Below are 25,369 nucleotides of genomic sequence, written 5' to 3'. Positions count from 1 at the left end.
ACTTACCCATAAAAATGCATGAAATATATATATAGATATACTATCTATTTATTATTTTTATTTTTTTCCTCCATATAATTAAAAGTTTTCTCAGAAAACTTTTAATTATATATAGTTTTGTTTAATATTATAATATATATATAGACAATTTTTTTTATGTTAAGAAAAAAAAGGACACCGAAACAAAATGAAAAGAAATAACAATAATAATAACTATAATAGTTAGAGTAATAAAAACATATAACGAAAGAAATAAAAGCTTAGACATAATTTAAATAATACTTTAAAAACATTTTTATAAATATGAAGGTCTACTCACTTTGCTTTTTTTTTCCTTTTTTATAATGTCTTCATATAAAATTGAGGGCGATGTGTTTTCAGAATGAATGCAAGATATATTACAAAAAACAAATAACATAATAAATAAGTGCACATAAATTATTATATATTTGTTGACGCTAGGTTGTATACGCGTTTTCTTTAATATAAAGAACAGTTCATAGAAACCACAATATATTAATAAAAAATCTCAGTAAAAATCCATTGTCCTTGTATTTTCACAAGCCTTTAATGGTATATGCATATAAATTATAGCATATGATTATATAAGCATTCCTATGTTATTTTTTGAAAATGTTATAACAAAATTGGCATAATACTAGCGTATGGATATAAGTATATAAAGCTCATTTACCTCTTTCGTTTATTTTTAACTAATGGACATTTAAAAATAGAAATAAAAAAGAAAAATATAATAGTAAATAATAGAAAAGCTAAATATTTTCTTAAAATTAAATTTTAATTACACAAAAAAAAAATAATTGTTGAACCCCTTTACTTGCTATGTTTCCAAATATAAATATATAATATATGTATATAATAAAATTAAATAAGAAAAAATCAAAAATATTTCTTTATTTCCTTTTTATATGTACAAAGTTGTATGTTCGTTTTGATTAAAAATGGTGATTTGTTGGTTTCCTTTTGTTCAAGCATTTTTTTTATACGCATACAGCGATTGTATACTATTAATATCGCATATATGAAAAACGTATGATTTATAATTGTAGTTGAGATAATAATAAAAATTTAAAGAAAATTAAAATATAAATTGCGGAAAAATACTAAAAAATAATAATAATAATAATAATAATAATAATAATAATAATATATGAAGATATATGAAAAAATGTAAAAACGTAAAATATTATTACAGGTTTAATGATCCCTTTTATTCTTTATGAAAAAACGGAAATTTCAAATTTTAAATATATTTCCTATATTTTACGAAATATTATATTGCCTTTAATATAGATAAAGATATGCATTAATTTTAAGGTCTGGTTTTATAATATATACATGAAAATTTGATAATACTCATAAAATCACTATGGAAAAAAAGGGAAGCACCATTTATAATATGTTGCAATAAGAGGATATTAAAATATTTCGCAATATGTATATATGTATTAATATATAACTTAAATATATAGTTATATTTTTCGCTTATTTATTTGGTGATTATGTATATTATAATAATACAATACGTGCATCATATCATTGCAATTGGTTTATTACTTTAAAATAAAAAATATGGATATTAATATATAATATATTTATTATTATATTGCTTTTTTAACAAAGCAAATTTAATTAAAAATGTACGAACATGAAATTATATAATAATTAAAATAAAAAAAATTTTTTTTACATTTATTCTCATTAGAAAATAAATAAAATAGTTTACAAAATTATTAAATAAATATAATATATTGTTATAGTAGTTTTTTCGAAAGCAAATTATTATATCTAAACTAACCTTTTTTTAATTGATATTTTTTACATTTTTTATAATAAACAATGGGTTGTATACAAAACGTTCACCCCAAAAAATACGGTCAAGGATCAAGGCAATGGTAATATAATATCATTTACTGCTTGTTTAAAATTCAAGAATTACAAGCTCATTATACTTATTTATATTTTCATATATATATTTAAGTGTGGAAATAGTATACATGTTTTTAGTATGTGTTAAATAAGCGAACATAAAAATGTATAGAGAATGTATATTGGCCCATTTGAGTATTAATATAAGTGCTATTTTATGTATATGCATTTATTTGTGGATATATAATTGTAGATATAATAATGCACAAATATAAGTATCTTTACATATATATAAGATTCTTTTATGGATATATACAAGTTTTCGTATAACATAATAATGTTTTTATATATAATATTTTTTCCATCTATAAATATTATATAAATGCACTCAATGAGGCACCATTATGCCTTTATATAAAAATACATAATAACTTTTATATGTGAGTTAATGCATATATGTATATATGTTTTTTTTATTTCCCTTTTTTATTGTAGCCGAGTATGCTCCAACAGGCACGCCATCATAAGAAAATATAACATCAATATATGTAGACAATGCTTTAGAGAAAGAGCTGATATAATTGGATTTAAAAAGGTTTGTGTTTTTTTTATATTCGAAAATAATTTAATATTTTATTAATTTCACACTGAAGATTATATATATATTTTTTTAATTATTCCCATTTACAGTATAGATAAAAGGACAAATCCTAACGGCCATATTAATGAAACAACAATACTAACCATATCTATCATTCGGTGGTGTTTTTTAATAATTAATATTTTAAATTTAAAAATGGAGAAAATGTAAGGCGATCATTCTGAATTTTACAAAAAGAAAAGAAAAAATGAGGAAATGATTAAATATACGAATATGATAATTTAAATTGTTGTTTCCTAGTATATATGCGTGCAAATAGATATGGAGAACAAATGGACATGTAAAATGGAAGATTTGAAAGAAATAAATTTTTGGAAATATTGTAATTAATTTTTTTTTATTCGAAAATTATGCATTAAAAAAAAATATTTATATATATGCATGTATTATATATGTGTATTTTTGCAAATTGATACAAAGCTACATGATAAATAATTTTTTATCATATATGTTTTATTATTGCCTATATATTTGTTAAGTGAACACAAACCCATAAATACATATATTAATAAATACACTGTATATTATATATACCATTACAGTTTGTACTCAATGTATTTTTATAAAGTCCATTTTATTGTAAAAATGGGATAAAAGGTTTATTAATTTTTTTATAATATTAAATGTGGGAAAAAAATGACAATAAAATATATCTTAAAATGACAATTGCCTAGTAATAAGTTTCTATTGCTTTCTCGTTCATTCTTATTAATTTATTATGTTATATTAAATTTTGTCGAAAAATAAATAATTTACATAAATGAGGGTATTATATATAGATAAATAAAACAAAATAAATACTAAAAAGCAACAAATATACAAACGATAAAGGAAACAACACAATGGCTGGTAAATAATGTGTATATGGTAGCATACGCAAAGCAACATTAAATAGCTTTATCATGCTTTTCTTCTTTTTAAGCGATATTTTTATAAGATATAATTTTAGAATTATAAAAATTAATAAAATTTTTCATCAATCAAAGCTAAACGAATATAATATAAATTATAATTTTTTTTCTATATCGAAATATTACTATTTTTAATTTCTAATACATGTATGCTATAATTGCAAATATATATGTGCATATAAAGAGAAAAAAGCACTTTTCATATTACCCAAAAATATTTTATTTTTGCATGATAAAATACAACATACAAAGTAGAAAAAATAAAGAATATGCATTTGTATATTGTATATTTATATATATATGTGTGTTGTAAGCGAATTAGAATATAGGCATACATTATATTAAAAATTGTATTTTTTTTAACTAAATCAGATATATAATATGGCTTAACTAAAAATATAGCCATTTTCAGTCATTATAATTTTATATTTATTTTTTTTATTTTTTCAAAATTTAAAAACACATAGCAATGAGTAGGTTGATATTTATGAAATTGTAGGGCTGATAAAATGATGACAAATTGGTACTTTATGCAGATAATAAATCAGAAAAATGGAACACTTTGTAAAAATTTGAAATCAAGTCTTTTCAAAACAAAGGTATTAAGAAATATATCAATTACACGACGAGTACGAAAAAGAAATATCCAAACAAATATGAATGATGATGGAAATTTCGAAATAAATAAAGGAATGGGGGAACAAGACTCAATAAAAAGGAATATTAAAAATATAAACAAATCAATACTTAGGGAAAAGCGTGAAAAAATAAAAGATGAATTATATAAAAATAGTTTTTTAAATTATAATTTTAAAATAAATATATATTTAAAGCTTAATGAGTTAAAAATATATAACCCAACAGAAATTCAAAAAAATGTAATTCCGTTGTTGCTACAAAGAAAGGAAGAAAAAGAGCTTACGAAAAATAAAAATGAAATGAATATAATGTCTTCACAAAATTTATATAAGAACATTTTAAAAAATAGAGCATATATTAATAACTATTTAAAATCGAATTCATATATGGATGCTGATTTTTATGATTTAGAAAAATACAAATGTGTTGATACATATGAAGATGATAGATATGCAAATAGAAAATATAATAAGTGTGAAAATAATGAAATAAATACAACAAAAAATAGTAAAAATGTAGCAAAATGCTTTAATGATATATATGTTATTGTTAGTCCAGATAATAGCGGTAAAACGCTGAGTTATTTTCTTCCTATTATTGACAATTTTTATAAGAATAATGAAAATATTATGACGAATTTGTCTAATTTTTATAACTTTTTAAATAAATATAATTACAAAAAATATCGAAATAAACTATTCCGTAAAAAAGAAAAGTTAAGATACCTTAAAAATAAAGAAAATTTATTTTTTAACATATCCTATGAAAAATTTAAAGTAAAAAATAGATATATATATATGAGAAAATATAACAATTCCAATGTCAGTAATAGTTATATTAATAATAAAAAAAATAATAAGCTTAATAGCTTAAAGCATAAAAAAAACATTTATTTTCCATATGCCATTATATTGACAAATACTAGAGAGGCAGCTTGTGAACTTTTTTCATTTTTAAAATGTTTTGATATAAATATCGAGCTTTTGGCTGGTGGTTATGGAAATAAAAAAAAGTCCATCAAAAAATTTCATGTCCAATCTTTTCACTCTAATAAGAAAGAAGAAATAAATTTTTGTGATAACGACGATATGTCCAGTAAGAATCTAGGTAGCTGCTTCAACACAGAATCTCAATTTATTAGTGCCAATAATTTTTTGAAAAAAATAAAAAATAATTCTCAAAAAAAAAATGTTATAAACTACAATATCGATGTTTTAATAGGAACACCTGATAAAATTTTTGAAAAATTAGATAATGCTAAAAATAAGCATTTGTATAATTTAAAATTTTTAAAATATTTAGTAGTAGAAGAATCTGAAACATTGTGTAATCCTTTTAATGAAAAAAAACTTCAACTTATATTTAACCATGTTAAAAATTACACAAATATGTATTATTTTAAGAGACCTGCATTAATAAATCATGATGGGACTCATAATGATACTGAACATGAAGAGAAAAAAGAGACACAAAAATTAGAGGATGAAGAAAAGGCAGATAAAATTAATACTAGAAAGAGGAGTAATAATACTATTAAAGAATTGAACAAAAAATATACTAGTCTTGGTGAAGAAGCTAATGAAAATGATCAAGATGATGAATCAGAAATTAGGGATGAAAAAAATAATAGTTCCGCTATTAACAATGAAGAGATAGACAATCCTCGTGATGAAACAAAACCTGTAAAGACAATAAATACAAATGAAAGCATCATCAAAAAAATTGAAAGTATTGAAAATGTAAAAAATACGATAAATTCAAATATTCCTATTACAATATTCGTATCAGCAACAAAAACATTTTGTATAAGTGAATTTTTGAGCAATAATATCAGAAGTAAATATGTGCAACAAATAATTAATTTGAATAGCCATGACATTCGCAATGAAATAAAGCATGTTTTTATTAATAGCAAAAGCAAGGAGAAAGTTTCTTTACTTCTCGAAATTCTTAGCAATAAAGAGTTGAAAACAAAAGAAGGAAATAATCATATTCAAAGAAATGAAAACAAAGGTGTAAAAGGTAATTCACATATGTTTTTGAACAAATATGTAATATTTTGTAATACTCGAAAAAGTGTAATGAATTTAAAAGATATATTATCAGAATTAAAATACAAAGTCAGTTGTATTCATAATGAAATGAATTATAAAGACAGGAGCCAAAATTATAGGGATTTTAAAAAAAGCAAAACAAATATATTAATATGTACAAACATACTAAGTAGAGGTGTACAATTTGAAAATTGTGAAATTATAAATTATGATATTAGTAATAACATAAATGACTATATTTATAAATCTAGCAAAGTCAACATAAACAAATTTAATAACACAAGTAATTCATTAACATCGTTTTTTAATAAAAAAAATACAAGTATAGTAAATGAAATTATAGAAAAAACTGTTGATAAAAAACAAATAATTTTTCAAAATTTAAATAAAAAAGTTAGTAGAATGCTTAATATACATAATAAATATTATGATATTATAAAAAAAAAAAAAAAATATCAAAAGAGGGGTGGAAGAAAAGCATTAAATATGGCGCCTAGAAGAAATTGCCTCAGTAAAAAAAATAAAATTTTGTCAAAAAAATTATATTTTTATCATAAAATGAGTATTGAGCGAAAGAGGCTTATCAAAAAAGGGATACTTAAGGGTCACGAAAAAATACCACGATATCCAAATAGAAAAGCAGAGATATATGATAGCAATGAATATAATAATGTAACCAAATTAGAAGATGGATCATTACAAATATTAAGGAAAAAGAGGAAATCGAAAAAACACGCAAATGATGAACAAGGAAGCTATAATCAAGAAACTATCATTTTGGACAATATGCCAACTTATGAGGATGAGACAAAAATAAAGGAAAAAAAACATCAAAAAAAAACATATTTCTAGCAATTTCGAATTCATAATATAAACGTATAACCTTTTTTGTTTAAAACTGAAAAGGTTGTATTACCAAATTTTGTATTTTTTAAATTTTAAACTTTTTTTTTGTAAATTATGAACCGTGCATCAGTTGGGGTGAAAATCAATTAAAGGATATCTATTTGGTTACCCCATAAAATTAGCACCTACACTTTTTCTATTTTATCTATTTTTATCATGTATATATAAATAATTTACACAATTTACTATGCATAATGTATTTATGCCTATTTTCTCAATTCCTTTGTTATTTTGAAAAATTTACGACTTTCATTTTATGGAAAAAAATATAATATAAACATATTTAAATCACATTATTGCAATAGATAATTTTTGAGTTTCGTATTAAAGTGTATTTATTACTTTAATTCTATTTTTCATTACAAACTTATGCATTAATTGTTTTATATATTTTTAAGTATATTATTTTTGATTTGTTAGCCACATATCAGTACAAATAAAACAATGGTGTATAATGAGATTATGTCTTTCATCAAGTCATATGTATACATATATGTGTATATATGCATTTTGAATATGAATGTGATTTTCTTAACTCATATCAATATATAAAATATAATTTTTTAGCATATGAATATTATTTCATATGTGCGATGAAACACAAAGACCATATGTATATGGGATATTCAAGGAATTCTAAAAAATAAAAAAGTATGGAATGCAAACTAAGAATATGATATTATAAAGCAACACATATTTATGTTTATGGTGCATATACTGTAAACAAAGTAAAACAGAGACTTCAAATGAATATGACTATCCAAGAATATATACACACATTTTACACGTGTTTGCTCTTTTACTGCCTTTTTATTTGTATAAAAAAAAATAATGTAAAGAATAAAAAATAAATTCGACTTTTATACTACATAACCATATGTTCATATACATAGAGATGAAAATCCCCAAATATGCCCCAAAAGTAAAAATAGAAAATTAATGTGTTAATAACTTGGTATTATCAAAACTTTTATTATGTGAAAATTAAAAATGAAATTTGTTTATTTTAATACCATTTTTTTATTTTAAGAAAAAAATAAAAATAAATACTATAGTTTAAATGGCGAAATTATATATGCATCAACTTAAAAAATAAAAGTGATAAATATATGGGAAAACATACGAAATAAGTCACATTATATTATATGCGTATTTAAATTGTAGCTAATTTTTTTTTTTTCGTCTTGCATTGAGATCTATTGAAGATATGCAAAAAAATATATTACAAACAAAATTATAATAATAAAACAAAAACAAAATATTTGAAAAATAATAGTACTAACAAAATGAAAGTTATTTTATTTCCACAAAAAACAAATAAATATGCGAATATAAAGTCAACATTATTATATTTTTTAAAATTGTTTTTAATATATATTAAATTTTGTTATTATAGCTTTTGAATTTTCTTATGAATATAATAATTTTTGATGATCTTTTTTATTTATTAATTATATACCATTTATTATACAAAAATATATGTATATCTTAATATGATTATATAATATATATGGTTATTCCTTTGCTTGCGTTTCGTATACGTATGCAGTACTCCTATGTCATTTATATATGCAAACGATAGCGAATTTGAGCATATGATAAAAATAGTATTTATATATTTGTTATACTAAAATATTTAAATGTGCAATATTTTTATATATATAACAGAAAATAAATGACATATACCTATAGTATATAATATATATGTATATATATACGTGTGTACATAAATAGTTGTATAAGGTATACATTTATTTACCCCCAAAATTAGCAAAAACTCATATATATATGATTTTTTAAGCGATAAAATTAAAGAAGGAGATGAATTTGTCATAACTTTATATTTGAAATATAATATTCTACTGACAACAAAAAAAACAAAAATTGAAAAAAATTCACAATTAGTGTTAATCGATAAAAGGAGATTTAAACCTGGTTAAATTTATTAAAATGATTCAAAGCAAGTGCAAAACGAGAGAAAAAAATATGATCGTGTCTGATTCATTATTTTAATTTATTTTTAATTTTTATATATGGGATAAGTTATCCACTGTTATATATATATATATATATATATATATATATGTACATATGTATGGTTGTGTGTGTAATAATTTATATGGCGCAAATACGTTAGCAAATTTCCTTTTCTGACAATCATCATGCAATACATATCACAAAAAATATATTTTGTTTATATGAACACATTGTTATATAATTATATGTGCAATGCATGATAATTTTTTAAAGACGATAAAAAAGTGAATACAGTGATAATATTGTGCATTTTATTGTTATTATACTGCTACTACATTATTATTTTTAGTCACAAAATATACTTATTTATGTATTGTATGGCCATGTAAAATAGGAATAAAAAAAAAATAAATAAAATTGGTAGTATTATCTCTGGAAGATTGAGCTATTTTTGCATGCTGCATAGGCATATGTTTCCTTGACTATTAGGAATTCTGCTCGAAGTGGCCTTATTTTTATTTTATTGTATTTTTTTATTTGTTTTTTTTCAAGTCATTTGTTATATAAACAAGTTCAATACTGATGAATACAAATAACACAGAAGGAAGATATTTGTTAATAGTATATGAAAAAGTATTTAAAATAATTTATATAAAGAATTTAAAAGACAATAAAGATGATGCCTCTAAAACCCCATGTTTGTTTATTTATCGAGAGACTGGGAAGTGCTCCGAAAAGTTAATATATAAAGATAATATTCGAAAAAAAAGTAAAAAGTTTGGAATGCTATTAAATGAGTTAATAATTGATAATATAATAGGTACAATAGAATCCCATAACGAGTTATTTTTATTTGTTTGTGAAAAATGGAAATTGTTGTGTAAATTTTTTTATTTAAATAAATATAGAAATATATATAAAATTGAAAGGGTGCAATATATACCATATAATAGAAATATTTTCCCTATAAATACAACAATAAATAATTTCCTTAATATTGATGATAATTCAACGAGTTTTTTTATTAACAATTCAAAAAATAATGAAGATATACATAAAAAGTTTGAAGTTGTAAACTCAGACCAGGTGAAGGATATATATGCTAACATTAAAGATTTGGATAAAAATCAAAATTTTTTACAAAATAAAAGAGAAGATACTAACGCTGATGAAAAATACGAAAATGGCTCATTAAATACTTCAAATAGAATAAATAATAATGAAATAAAAATAGGGAAACTTGAAAATAACGGAATTATAATTGCAAATGAAGAATCGAGTAACCCTTATCGTTTTAGTAATGATATATATAAAATAGACGATCAAAATATATGTAATAAATATTTTATGAATAAAATAAATAAATGTGATGATGATACAACTAATAAGAATAAAAAAGAATATATTGAAAATTTAGAAATTGTAGAAAACACTATTGAACGAAAATTTTATGGCAATAACAATGAAGATAATCAAAATAATTTTAATAAAAAAGAAGAAAAAAATAAGCTGCTAAATTTTAATACAGCAAAAAAATGGTTAACAAATCAGTTTAATAATAAAAGTATACTAAACATAATTTCAGATATAACCAATTATGACAATAAAAATATGAATGGAACTGAAAAACTTCCCTTAAAAGTTCAAGGAAGTAATAATGAAAAACAGCTTAATACCAAAGAAATAAATTCACAAAAAATTAGCACAAATGAACATACCCTTGATGATAATGCAATGCTACTTGATCTCATGAATGACAATAATGAATATAATTTAGTAAATGCAAATATGGGGAATAATAATATGGGAATAGAATTAAATGATGCCTATTCTAAATGTTTTGATATGAATGATTATGAATATTTATATAATAGTAATAAGAAAAATGAAATTAAAAAAACAGATTTAACTCAAAATATAAACAGTGGGAATCCCAATGGAAATGTTGAACTAGAAGAAAGGAAAGATAATTACATTTCGGAAACAAAAAATGAAAATAATTATATTAAATTGCCAACAAATTTTGATTTTTTTAAGAAAGAAAATAAAAATGAAATCATTTCAGATTATCTAATTGATGAAAAGAAAAAATGTTTAGATTATGGTTATGAAAAAAAAAATGATGATTCGAACATATTGATCGACCTAGATGATGATAAAACCAATGAAACTTGTTTTAACGAAAATAAATGTGATGAACAAGATCATAAAAATTTTATACCTTCTTTTAATGATGGAGAGAAAAAAAAAAATGTAATTGACAAGTCTTATGATAATAATAATAATAATATTGAGGACGGCCAAAAAAGTAGTGGCAAGCAAAGCAAATGCAAATATGGTGAAAGTGTTAAAACTATTAATGGGGATATTAAAGATTTGATAAACAACTATTATTTTAATGCTAGTAATTATGAAGATACTGATAAAAAGGATTCTTATTTTATGGGTATTAAAAATGAAAATACAGAGCATATAAAAAATGAAGATAAATTAATTTTAAAAATGGATATTCAAAAGATATTAAAAATGATTCAAAAAATATTATGTACACACATGTATTATTCATACGATTTTGATCTAACTCAATGTATTCAAAAAAAAAGAAGAAAAAATATTGAAGAGAAAGAGAAGGCGCCTTTATTACATCATTATTCCTCCTTAAATAAAAGAAAAAGTTTTTTAAAAATGTGTGAGAAAAAGCTTATGTGGAACTATCAAATGATTAAAAAAATGAAAAACAGATGTAAAATCGATGATAATTGGTTTTGCCCCATTATCCAAGGTTACATATCTTATACATCTATCGAAATGAATAAAAAACGTATAGAACTATTTTTAATAAGTCGAAGATCTTCGATATTAGGAGGTACAAGATTTAATAAAAGAGGTATAAATGATGATGGGTATGTAGCTAATTTTGTTGAATCAGAACAAATTATTAGAATTGATAATAGAGATAATAAATCTTATAAAAGCAGATTCGATAAGGTAGATGTGGATAGTTATGTTAAAAAAATTGACATGTCTAAAGATAAAGAAAATTCTGAAATAAAAATGAAGAAGAGCTTGTACGGAATGGAAGGGAAAGTAATGAGAAATAAGGTACCCAACACAAAGGGAATAGATGTAAAAAAATATGAAGGAAAAGAAATTGAAATGAAATGTTTTAATAATTTCCTAATTGATAATAGTAGCAATCAAGAAATAATCAGCAAAAGTGATGTAAGCGAAAGAGAAATGAAACCTGGAAAAATGAGCATATATAGAAATATTATAAATAAGCATATATATAAAAGAACAAATGAAATAGATAGAAATAAATGTGTAAACAATCTTTTAAATTTTGAAAATCGGATTATTTCGTTAGTTCAAATAAGAGGCTCAGTACCACTATTTTGGAAACAACATTCTATGTCATCACATGTGAATATTCAAAGATCATCGTTACTAAGTATTAAAGCATTTAAAGAGCATAACAAAAAATTAATACATAATTATGGTAATAATATATATTATATAAATTTGTTGAGTCAAAATAAAAATAATGAAAAAAAATTAACAAAAAAATTAATTGAATTAATAAATTGTGTTAAAAAAGATGATACTTATAAAGAAAAAGATTTTCTAAATTATATAGAATATGATTTTCATATTTCAGTTAAAAATAAAAGTTTTGATGACGCAATGGATAGTTTTATAAATAATGTTTTATTAAAACAAATAAAAAATGTTTCATTTTTTGTTGAACCAATAAATAATGAAAATAACAAGCATCGAAAAAGCACAAATATTCGTAGTAAGCATAATGAATCATATATTTTTCAAGATGGTGTTTTTCGAACGAATTGTTTAGACTGTCTAGATAGAACAAATGTTTTTCAATACTACTATTCTTTGTTTTTTATTTTATACATTTTAAATGTTTCGAAAAATGATAATTTCTTAAATCCTGTTAAAAAATCAAATATTAATTTTCCAAAAAATGCAAATAATATATTTAGCAACAATGAATTAGTAACTATATTAAGCTCAATGGAGATGGATAATTATTTGCTCGAACCAACAGACAGAGTAGCATCAGATAAATTGTATGATTATAATAATAATGTGTATTCTTCAGGATATGGTTCAAATCAATTAAGCACTAATAATAATTATAATATAAGTAATAGTGGTAATGGTATAAATAAAAAAAAAAAAAGTAATGAAAGTGGTAGTCATAGTGCAGTGAGTTTTTTATTAGAAGGATTTAACTATATTAGCACAGGGGGATTGAATAATGAACATTTCAATAAAAGAAACGAAGAAAATAAAAATCAGAAAAATTCGAATTTAAATGTTGGAAATATGAATGATGCATATAATGTAGCAAATAGAATTGATAAAGGACATAGACCAGAACATAATGATGAATATGTATATGTATTAAAACATTTATTTAAAAAAATGTGGGTAGAAAATGGTGATATTATAAGTACACATTATACAGGTACAGGTAGTGTTTTTTCTTCCCAAATAAATGTTGGTCGATCATCAATTAGTACTAATATTGATCATGCTATTAAATCGATTGAAAGATTTTATCAAAATAATTTTGAAGATAATTTTAGACAAGAATGTATAGATATCATTTTATGTGCAGGTAAATATAGTAATAAAAATAAAAAACGAAATTATTTAATTGGAGGCGATTTTAATTATTTATTAAATTATAATAATTTGATAAATATGGATAATTTTATCAAATTATGCAATAAAAATCCATATTTTTCTATTCCTCATTTTTATCAAAACATGAATAATAGTAAAGATAAAACTCAAATTAATGGAATAACTGAAAATTCAAATAAATCCATTAATAGCGATGCTTATTTAACTTTAAATACAAAAAAAGAGCACCTTTTAAAAAACAAACTTGATAAAAGTACGAAAAAACGAAGATTTAGAATTCGATTATCAGAACGATTAAGAAGAAAGTATTATTCAGAAACAGTTAAATCTATTCACGGTATTAATCAAGACGAATTTGATAGCAATTCTAAAAACAATGAAAATTATTTAATAAAAAATAATATACCTCACTCTACTGAACTGGGAAAAATAAATGAGCTTAATGAAAAAACAGATAATGCAGATAATAATGTTTTAATAACATGTGGAAAGAAAACGGGACATAAAAAAAGTACATCAAGTAGTGGTACTAATATTATTAAAAAAGAAAATGAACAATATGATTATGAAAAATTAACTCACATAATTGCGAAAAAATGTAGTAGAAGTATTGATAATGTAAAGAAAAGTGAAAAACGTAAGAAACATTTAAATTATAATAATAGCAATATTGGTGATAATAATAGCAATTATAGTAATAATAAAAAAACAGGAAAGGAAAGAAAAAAACACAAAGGCAATTTAATATATGTAAAAAATTTATATAAAAAAAGGAATTATATATATGGTTTTCGAAGTAAAAATAAATTTGGAGATTTACTAAGTCATGATTTGATAAATCAATATTATATGAATAATGAAGATTCCAAATTTACACAAAATTATATAAAAAGTAAAAGTAAAAATTACAACTATGAAGAAAAAATAATCAAATTATGGACAGGAACGTGGAATTTATGTGGAAGTGATATATATGAATTAAATGATATATCTTCATGGTTAAATGAAAATAATGAATATGTTGATATTTATGTATTTTGCTTTCAAGAAGTTGTTGAATTAACTGGATTTCGAATTCTAATGAACATGAAAGATAAATTTAAGGAAAAAAAAATAGAACAAAAAATTACACAAACATTAGCAGAAATTTCACAGAGACAAAAAGAAATGTATTTAAAAAATCAAGAACATCATAACAAAAGTTATTTCATAGATAAAAATATTTCAAGAAATGAAGACAATACAGAATCAAACAAAGAATATTTTTACGATAACTATATAAAAGAGGATAGAAACTTTAATCTTAACGAAATGAATGAAAACTATAAAAATGATGATAATTTAGATATATCTAAAAGTGCATTTTTAAATAATTGTTTTAATAATTTAAATAAGGAAGATAACCAAGGTAATAATAATGATAACACTTCATGCCCATATAATAAAAATTATGAATTTCAACATGATTATAATTATGTTGGTAACGATTTTATTTCTAAAGAAAATAAAAGTGATCATATCGATGCTCTTATAGATAGTAAAAATGTTAGAAAGGAATGTGTTGATAGCGAAAATTATATTTTTAATGAAGATGGTGATAATTTGAAAAATAATAATAATAATAATAATAATTTTCTTAAAAATGATGAAAATAATACATTTTTAACAACACAGCAATTAAACATAAATGGTACGAGACTTAGTTGTAGTGTAAATGAAATATTTGAGGATAGCGCCTCAGTAACTTTGGCCAAAGATATAAATATTTTAAACTCTGGTAAAAATGATAGTAAGTTTTTTAATAATGAAAATTTATCAAATTATATGGGTTTTAAAAATAGTAATATATATACTAATATACAAGGAGGATTTGAAACGCATAATAATAGATTCGATAAGGAAATGTATGTATCTAAAAATTGTAAGCAAAATGATGAAAATAAACAAAATGATGAAAATAAACAAAATGAAAATATAACAAAATCAAGTGCTAATAGTAGCTTTGTAAATGCCAATCACAATTTTGACGATAATAAAAGAATGTATATAAACAGAAATATAAATACCCATGACAATTGCACCAATACAAAAAGTACTTATAGCGGAAAGGACTCGAATCGAATGGGAAAAAAAAACGATATGAAAAAAGATAGTAGCACAAGCAATAATAGTAGAAAAAGGAATGATATGAAACATGATAAGTTTTTAAAAAATGGCCAAAATTGTAATAGTAACAATAATAATAAATACTTTTTAGATTTAAAAAAATTTAAATACGTGAAATTAAAATCAGTATCTATGATAGGATTATTTATCATAATTTTTATTGACGAAGGTTTGGTTGATCATATAAGAGAACTTGATGTTTGCAAAGTAAAAGTTGGGTTAAAGGGAAATACAGGTAATAAAGGGAGTGTATCTGTTAAATTTAGATTGGGTTTTAATTCATTTTGCTTTAATAATATTCATTTGGCATCAGGGCAAACAAACATTTTCGAAAGGAACAGTCAAATGCAAAGTATATTAAATAATAGTTTTCAAAGCCAAGAATTAAATAATTTATTTAATTTTGATTATTTTTTTGCTTGTGGAGACTTTAACTTTAGAATTAATAAAAACCATGAAGAAGTTTTTAAATTCATTTCAAATAAAAATAGTATCCAGTTGTTGAATTATGATCAATTTATATATAATAAACTTTATAATATTTTGCCCTTTTGTTTATTTTATGAAAATCCAATTACATTTAACCCGACTTACAAATATAAAAAAAATTCAAACATATATGATGCTCGAAGAACTCCAGCATGGTATGATTCATTCGAATACATAATTAAACAATTTTTTTTATTTATTTGAAAATTGTTTTTTACACTTATCTATATGTTTTATACTTTTTTTTAGGTGTGATCGAATACTGCTTAGTGGAAAATTAATACAGCTATCTGAATTGGAGAAAAAAAGAAAAGAGTTTATGGATCGTGAAATGAAATCTGAAAAGGATAAACCAGATAACATTGTAGAGAATAATATTAGCGAAAATGTGACTAATAAGGAGATGAATAATGATAACAAAAATAACGATTTTTATTATAACGATAGAATATATTTCAAACATATGAATTATAAGACACATAATAATTTTTTTTCAAGTGATCATAAGCCTGTTAGTGCAATTATAGAATTAAAAGTTTTTTTTGATAAAAAAGATATTGAATATAAATCGAATAATTCGTATAGCGTTATAGAAAATGATGAATTCAATAATTTCACCAAAAATTCTAGCAACACAAGTAATAGCAGTAATAATAAAAATAATTTGTTAGATTATTTTTTCCCAAATAATTATGGAATAAGTAAATATACTACTTATCCAATATCACAAATTTTAAATTATTCTCAAAATCTTAATAACAAATTAAAAAATGGGGTGAATGAAAATAATTTTCACCAAACTCACATTTCCAAAACCGACCAAATTGACGAATATAGCATTTCAAATGATAATAATGATTTATATTTTGCCAAAAAAATAAATTAAGAAAATCAAATATAGGAAAATAAATAACTATTATACATTTAATGAATGTCTGTAATATACGATATATATGCAGAACACTAATATGGGACATTTACATACCGCAAATGCATAATTATGTATGCATGTGCACACAAGACTTATCATATACATTTCTTCTCTCTTTTTTTTCATTAATTTTTTTTTATGTAAAATTAATTTGTATCGTTTCTCGTTTTCTTATTTTTTCCCAATATGATCGCGCTTAATTTGCTAATTGTATATTTTCGTGATTGAATTTTTATTGCATTATTATGTTTACATACACATGCATATGATGAGAATTTTTTTTTTTGTATATATATATATTAATTTACATACATACCGCAAAAAAAAGAGAAAAATAGTTAAGAATGCTTAATGAATAATTAATTTATTATATTTTTTATATAAAGATATAAGCATTCCATTTATTTCTTAAATATTAGTATTTTTGTGTTATGAATGTATGCTTATAGCTATGTATATAATGTGCTTATATTTCCTCATTAACTTTAATATTTTTTTGTTGTAAAAACAAAAAATGTATTTCAAAATAAATTAAGAGAAAAAAATGTATATATAATGAAAAAATAACATGTTTGTTAGCAAATTTGTCAAAATAAAATTAAGAAGTTTGTTTTGCTTCATCCACATTCAGAAAGTTGGTAAGCAAATGTGTATGTATGTATAAGCATTGGAAATATTTGAAGGCTATGTTAAATATGTTCCATGTTATTTATAAATTCAATGTGTATATATAAAATTAAAAAAATGTTATAAATAAAATTAATGTAAAAATTCGTGGGGAAATATGCTTTTAGTTGTATGGGGGTGTTTTAAATAAGGTTTTTATTTTTATATAAGCACAAAGTACTAAACAAATATTTATTTATACTTATGTTAATGTGACTTATATTTGCTTAGCACATTTTTAATACATAAAGTTATGCATAAGTGCTATTTTTTATATACATATAGAAAATTATAATTATATTTCAGTTAATATTATTCATTAAAAATTTCAAAAGAATAAGAATTGAAAAATATAAGAATTTTTTTAAAATTAAAGAAATAAATATGTGTATATATATATATATATATATATATATATATATATATATTATTACGGAGATATTTTTTTTAAATTTATATTAATATTTAGTGCTAAGTACATCCTTAACCCCTTTTGTAATTCATAAATATAAAAAAAGAGAAAAAATACTTGTATCATCAAAGATTTTCATTTTTTAAGGACTCAAACATTTTTTTAATGTTTCTTTATTCTTGTAAACTATATCTATATACAAATATACACATCGTGCTTATAATTTATAGGCATCATAGGTATACAATATAATTCACATTTAAAAAATCTCCCCTAGTTTTAAAAAAATATTTTGTATAATAAAAATATATATGATATGTGTATATATTATAAGTATTCTTTTAATGTATATGTCTACTTAAAGGCTTATATTTTATTTATATTTTTTTTCACCCCTAAACGTGTATTTTATATAAGATGATATTCCCGTGTTTTAAAAGATATTTTATGCAATAAAGTATTATTTTATCACTATTATTTTATTTATTTTATAGCCCGAATTGAAATGTGTCTATTGTAAATCTCCATTTTGAAGTATTAATATTTTTACCTAATATCTTATTTCATATTTTCTCAGTGTTTTTCAGCGATTTCTCAAAAAATTTACGAAAATATATATTTTAATTGTATATTTTTTATTGAAACGTATTTTAAAATATGTCACTATGAAAAATTAATTCCCTTTAAATATTTTTATTGGAATTGAGAGGTTATTAAAAACAAATTTATCAGAGCATGCATTTTTTATTCTTTCATTTTATTCCGCTCTTTATTTTGCTAATTTAGTTCGTGCTTTATGTATTTCTATTGTTTAGTTTAATTTCATCTTTTTAAGTTCGTCGCATAAGTCATTAATTTTTTTTCACCTATGCAATTATATTATGATATTTTAAGGCATATATTTGTGAAAAAAAATGAATTAACTACTTATTGATTTTTTCACACATTTTTTGTTTCGTGTATTAAATATTGTAGTTTTATTTTCACGTTTAATGCTAGATTGTGTATGGATGTAATATTCATGTGTATTTTTTTTTTTTTTTTTGCAAACATATGTATAGATAAGTTGAGTATTAGAAAGTGCACGCAACAATAGTTAATTAATTTTATTTATTTTTCATACTCCTTTTTTTTTCCTCTCTTATTTGCATATTCTCAATTTTATTATTTCGTTTTATTTTATCAAAAAGGGGGGGGTCAAAGATATGGGGGAAAAGGGATTGGATATTAGGACGTTTGTAGATGATAATCACACAAAATATCTGGATGCAGTTAAAAATTATAGTTCACATATCGATGAACTAGTAAAGTTTTTTGATAATTTTGAAGACCCATCAATTAATCACATAAATTGGGGTAAACTAAAATATAAAGGTTATTTGCAAAAAATATACAATCATGATACTGAAGTATTACCTATATATTTAGACGATTTAAGAGAGCATTTTTCCAAAGAAAATAAAGATGCTGATTATTCAGTTTATAATGGTATTATGACAAATACCCATAGATATGTTGAGCTATTATATACAGCTGCCGATAAATGTTTATCCGATGAATGTTATAAACGATTTATTAAAGAATATGGTGAAGAAGATGAAAATGAAAAAACGAAACGTAGAAATTTAAGACGAATAAATAATGAAGATGCTAGTGGATATTCAACAGATGAAAGTGAAAAAGAAGCATTTAATAATTTATTTCGAGATATGATTAAACCTATTGAAGAGATTAGGGAAGAACGAATGAAAGAATATAAATTACCTGCATATTTAAGAGTCAATTTTGAAATAATATTAATTCCAAGTTCTCGAGATTTAGTTAGAAAAATGAGAATAGTAAATGCTGACTGTATTGGTTCATTAAGTACATTTGAATGTGAAGTTATAAGAGCTACTCAATTAAAACCAAGAATTCAAGTTGCCACATATGAATGTGATAGATGCCATGTTTTTGCTTATAAAGCTGTCGATGGACCATTTTTTATGCCACTTTTTGATTGCCCAGGATGTACTAATGTACATGGAATCAGAGGATCATTAAAATTTCAAGCAAAATTAAGTAAATTTGTAAAATATCAAGAAATAAAAGTTCAAGAGTTAGCTAACCAACTCCCTGAAGGTGATATACCTAGAAGTATGAATTGTATAATACACGGTGCATCTACTACATCTGTTCAACCAGGTATGCATGTCACACTAACGGGGGTTCTAATGCCTGTAACAAAAAGTGGGTTCCAAGCATTAAAAGGTGGACTAATTGCAGAAAAGGTTTTCCATATTTATTATGTTCAAAATAATAAAGAAAATTTTAATGAGCATATAGATAATTATGATAAAATTATGGAAGAAGTTCAAAAATTAAAAAGTAGTCCTAATCTTTATGAAAGATTAGCATATAATATTGGGCCTGAAATATATGGTCATGAAGATGTTAAAAAGGCATTATTATTACAACTAATAGGAGGGTGCACAAAAAAAAAAAAAGATGGTGGTTTAATAAGAGGTGACATACATATATTATTAATGGGAGATCCCGGAGTAGCAAAAAGTCAACTTATGAAAAAAGTTTGTTTAATAGCTTCAAGATCTATATATACTACTGGAAAGGGTAGTAGTTCGGTTGGTTTAACTGCTGCTGTATTAAAAGATCCGAATACCGGTGAAACGACCCTAGAAGGTGGTGCATTAGTATTAGCAGATAAAGGAATATGTTGTATTGACGAATTTGATAAAATGGACGAATTCGATAGGTCAGCTATTTATGAAGTTATGGAACAACAAACCGTTTCAATAGCAAAAGCTGGGCATTGCAGTAATATGCCTGCACGGTCGTCTGTATTAGCAGCTGCTAATCCAATTAATGGAAGATATGATTGTAAAAAATCTGTAATGCTTAATATGAATTTACCTGCAGCCTTGCTGACAAGATTTGATTTACAATTTTTGCTTCTTGATATATCAGATCGAGATAAGGATAAAAGATTAGCAGAGCATGTATTAAATATATTGAAATGTGTAGATTCAACTGATGATAAGAAAAAAAAAAGAAGAAAAAAAAAAACAGGTTTAAACAATAAAGATGATAATGATGATGATGGATATGAAGAAATTGACAAAACTGTTTTAAGAGCATTCATACAATTAGCAAAAAGAAAACAACCAACCATTTCCCCTGAACTAATACCCAAAATTACACAATGGTATGTTTCATCAAGACAATTAGAATCACAACAAGAAAGATATAATGATACCCGTATTAATTATACAACTCCTAGAGCTTTACTTGCTATTTTACGAATATCACAAGCATTGGCAAGGGTAAGAGATAGTGATATTATTGAAACTCCTGATTTTGAAGAAGCTATCCGTTTAACAGAACAATCAAAAGCAAGTGTATCATTACAAACAGAAAAACGAAGAAAAAAGGACTCATCAACAGAAATTATGAATATTATAAAAACAATTAAAGAAAAAATTATGGAAAAGAAAAAAAAATGGAATGGTTGGATACCAATTGAAGAAATAGAAAGAGAATCATTAACAAAGGGATTTACAAAGGCACATGTTTTTAGCACTATAGATAGATATGTAGAATTGACAGTTTTTACAATAAATGAAGAAAACACAGCTATTGCCTTCCCAAATGATGTATATGCAACTGGTGATGATGAAGAAAATGATTTTTAATCTCAAATAAAATCAAAATACGAAAATGAGTAATGAATTAAATGTCAGAAGAACAAGTAACTGAAGTAGTATGACAACTTCATGGTGGTCTTATATGCACATATTCACATTAATATGATGCTTTTTTTTTTCTTTATATTTTTATAAATATATAATGAGTATAATATGTTTTTCTAATCGCACATACTCATAATATACTTTGTTTCATAACAACGAATTTTTTTTTCCATCATTTATTAATATTTTTATCGTATATTACAAAACACGAAAACTTTTCGGATACATTTTTTTTAAATTGCTCTTTTAAGTATTATAATTTTGTAAATCACATAAATACGATAGTTATGTGATATTTTTTTTCTTTTGTTCATGATTTTATTGTTGAAAAAATCAATTTTTCGTATTATGAAAAAGGCGTTTTCACTTTAAAAAAATTTTATTATAAAATATAATTATGACACTAATGAAGTTTCTAGAAATTATGATATGAAAGGAATTAAATAAATGGAGACCATTGTATTAGTCTCGTTGCAAGACAGAAAAAATAAAAAATAAAAAAAATGTACCAAATGAATCAAAATTTAAAAGCACATTAAATTGAATAAGCGATATAAAAAAGGCATGGAAATGAAACTTTTTGCTATGGGAAAAGAAATTGATTCTCAAATCCATCATATAAAATGGTATAACATTATTGTAATGTATCCACAATTCGTTTGAGTTCATCATTATCCACATTAATTTTTAGGAATGTATTTCCCTCTTTAAGTCTAGTTTCAGTTATAACATTATGTGAAACAAATTCAACAAGAAGTGAATTAATTCTGATGCTAGATGCACCTACAGTAAACAGTCGTTTATCTTGCAATAATAATTCTTTTTCTACTCCAAATATTCCTTTTTCTAAATTTTCTAATTGCATAGATGCAATGATTTTAAACAATCTTTTATGGTTAATACTTAATGCACTAAGAATAGTTTCAATATTTTTTTTTACATCTACATGCTCACATTTTTTATTAAAAACCCATTCAGGTAAAAATTTATTCCACTGTCTTAAAATTTCATGTCTATAATCTATCCATGTATGGCATTTCATATAATGAAAATTAATGGAACTCACATTTTTAAAATTAATATTTAGCTCAAATGAGACATCATCAATAGTACATATAAAATAGATATTATTGTATTGGCTTAAAAAAGAAAAGCAATCATAATATGGGTATAATTTAGCGTTATCTAAATTGTGTATAACAAAATAAAGTGGAATATTTGATTCGTTGACTTTTTCTGTTAATTCATACAATAATTCAAATGATTTTAATTTTTTTGTTGTTTTGTATTTATAATGATATTCTAATATACGTATAATAATTTCTTCTAAATTGATTTCTTCTTCAAAGCCTAATATAATGCATTTATTTCCATCATTTAAACAAATATCAGAAAAAAAATTTAACAAATGATATTTTGAGCCTATACCATATAAACATATATTTATATTATTTAATAAATAAACTTTCCATTTAATGAATTGTTTAATATTATAATGGTATAGTGATCTTTTTTCTTTAATATGAGTATGTGGTAAATTATTTATTAAATATTTTAATTTTTTTATTTGATCATAATTATCTAAATTTTCATCTGCTGGAATAAATGCAGATAAAGATTTTATTTTATCACTAGGTTTTATTATTTCTTTTATATTTAAACTTGAATAATAATCATAGGATATTAATTTTTGAATAGAGCTATCTACAATATCTTCGATGTTTTCATTTTTTTTCGATTTTCCTTTTTTTGCAATTGTATTGGAAATTTCACTTGCTTCATCACATCCCTCATCATAATTATTAGAGTTTTTATTTTTTTGTTGTTTTTTACTTTTTTTATTTTTCAAATTTGTATTATTTGATTGATCATTTGTTGTATTTTCTTCATCTTGTGAATTGTCTAATTCACTTTTCATTCCTTCAGAATAATCACTACTTCCTTCAATACCATATTTTGTTGGATCATTATAAATATTTATATCAAGTTCTTTATCAGATTCATCTATATCGTTATCATAATTTTCACTTTCTTCTTCTTCTTCATCATCGTTTGTTTCTGAGCCTGTTTCTTTTTTTTTCGTATTTTCTTTCAAATTTTCAGTTTTTTCTTTTTTTAAATTGAGATTTTTGCTTTGTTTTTTTTTCAACGTAGATTCTTTATTCATATTTTTTTTATTAACTCTTTCATTTCTTTTCTTTTCCATCATAATTTTTCTCTGTTGTTCAAGTTGTAATTTCATTTTTTCTCTTTTTTTTTTTTGTTCCTGATCAAACATATTAGTAAGAAAATATGGAATGATATTTTTTTCATTAATTTTATCATAGTCAATATTAATAATATCGTTTATTTTCATTTCACCACAAATATTATGTTTTTTATTTTTCAAAAAATATTCTAATTCATTTTTTATATGTCCTCTTAAAAATTCTATGTTATCATTACATGCATTTGCTTCGTATTTTTCCACATAATTATTTTTAAAATCTTTTAAGAGAAACTCATTTATCTCAGCATTGTCACAAGTATCTTCACTATTTATAATATTCACAGTATTATCAATATATGTATCATTTTTTAATTCCACATTTCTAATTAAATTGCTACCAATAGTTGAAGAACCAAAGCTAATGTTTGTATCAGATGGGTATGTAAGATCAACCTTTGGGTCGATAGTTGAATAGGAATTTTCATAAAATGTAAATGGGGATGAATCAACTTTAAATGAACTTAATCCATTATTTAAGTTATCAGTAGGTAATGATATATTTTTATCATATTTTATTTTTATTTCTTCTTTACTTAAAAATTTATTTATATTACTTGGGATTCTTATAATAAGACTAGGCATATTTTTATTATTTCCTGACAAATCTGTTATTAAATATTCTTCTTTTTCATTTTCTTTTTTTGTTCCTTCATCTCCATTGTCCAGCTTAATAATTTTTTTGGGGGAATGAACTTCAATACTCTTCAGCATTGTTTCCTATTGTGATGTTTGTAATATGAGATGATAAAAAAAAAAACTTTGGGCACAATTTTGTCATTAAAATGAAGCAATATACAAAAAAAAATGTGAACAAATATAAAATTTTTCCTAAATAAATTGTGCATATAATTAATATACAATTTTAATAGCAATAGTATTAATACATATGTGAATGTATAGTCTTTGTTTAATATACTGCACATTCAAAGAGATGTCCAAATTTTCATACTGAAAATATGTCACTTTTTTTTATTTTTTCTC

The 25,369-nt window shown here is 22.7% G+C and overlaps 5 protein-coding genes across 5 annotated transcripts; 4 read left to right on the top strand and 1 right to left on the bottom strand.

Moving 5' to 3' along the window:
* Positions 1 to 1,860: 1,860 nt before the first annotated feature.
* On the top strand, positions 1,861 to 2,589 carry PBANKA_0803400 (40S ribosomal protein S29, putative; the record flags this gene model as incomplete). Its single annotated transcript, XM_034564182.1, has 3 exons — positions 1,861 to 1,916; positions 2,386 to 2,485; positions 2,581 to 2,589. The coding sequence occupies 3 exons, from the start codon at positions 1,861 to 1,863 to the stop codon at positions 2,587 to 2,589; spliced, it is 165 nt and encodes a 54-aa protein (XP_034421004.1).
* A 1,382-nt stretch (positions 2,590 to 3,971) lies between these two features.
* On the top strand, positions 3,972 to 7,007 carry PBANKA_0803300 (RNA helicase, putative; the record flags this gene model as incomplete). Its single annotated transcript, XM_034564181.1, has 1 exon — positions 3,972 to 7,007. One exon carries the CDS (start codon positions 3,972 to 3,974, stop codon positions 7,005 to 7,007), a length of 3,036 nt encoding a protein of 1,011 aa, XP_034421003.1.
* Positions 7,008 to 9,620: 2,613 nt separating this feature from the next.
* PBANKA_0803200 (inositol-phosphate phosphatase, putative) lies at positions 9,621 to 17,250 on the top strand (the record flags this gene model as incomplete). The annotated part of the gene is made up of 2 exons (XM_034564180.1): positions 9,621 to 16,519; positions 16,614 to 17,250. 2 exons carry the CDS (start codon positions 9,621 to 9,623, stop codon positions 17,248 to 17,250), a joined length of 7,536 nt encoding a protein of 2,511 aa, XP_034421002.1.
* Positions 17,251 to 19,578: 2,328 nt separating this feature from the next.
* PBANKA_0803100 (DNA replication licensing factor MCM7, putative) lies at positions 19,579 to 22,062 on the top strand (the record flags this gene model as incomplete). The annotated part of the gene is made up of 1 exon (XM_034564179.1): positions 19,579 to 22,062. One exon carries the CDS (start codon positions 19,579 to 19,581, stop codon positions 22,060 to 22,062), a length of 2,484 nt encoding a protein of 827 aa, XP_034421001.1.
* A 691-nt stretch (positions 22,063 to 22,753) lies between these two features.
* Positions 22,754 to 25,099, bottom strand: PBANKA_0803000 (origin recognition complex subunit 2, putative; the record flags this gene model as incomplete). Its single annotated transcript, XM_034564178.1, has 1 exon — positions 22,754 to 25,099. One exon carries the CDS (start codon positions 25,097 to 25,099, stop codon positions 22,754 to 22,756), a length of 2,346 nt encoding a protein of 781 aa, XP_034421000.1.
* Positions 25,100 to 25,369: the final 270 nt, after the last annotated feature.

This window comes from Plasmodium berghei, assembly GCF_900002375.2.
Source record: "Plasmodium berghei ANKA genome assembly, chromosome: 8".
Classification (NCBI taxonomy): domain Eukaryota; phylum Apicomplexa; class Aconoidasida; order Haemosporida; family Plasmodiidae; genus Plasmodium; species Plasmodium berghei.
This window is presented reverse-complemented; position numbering and strand designations above follow the sequence as displayed.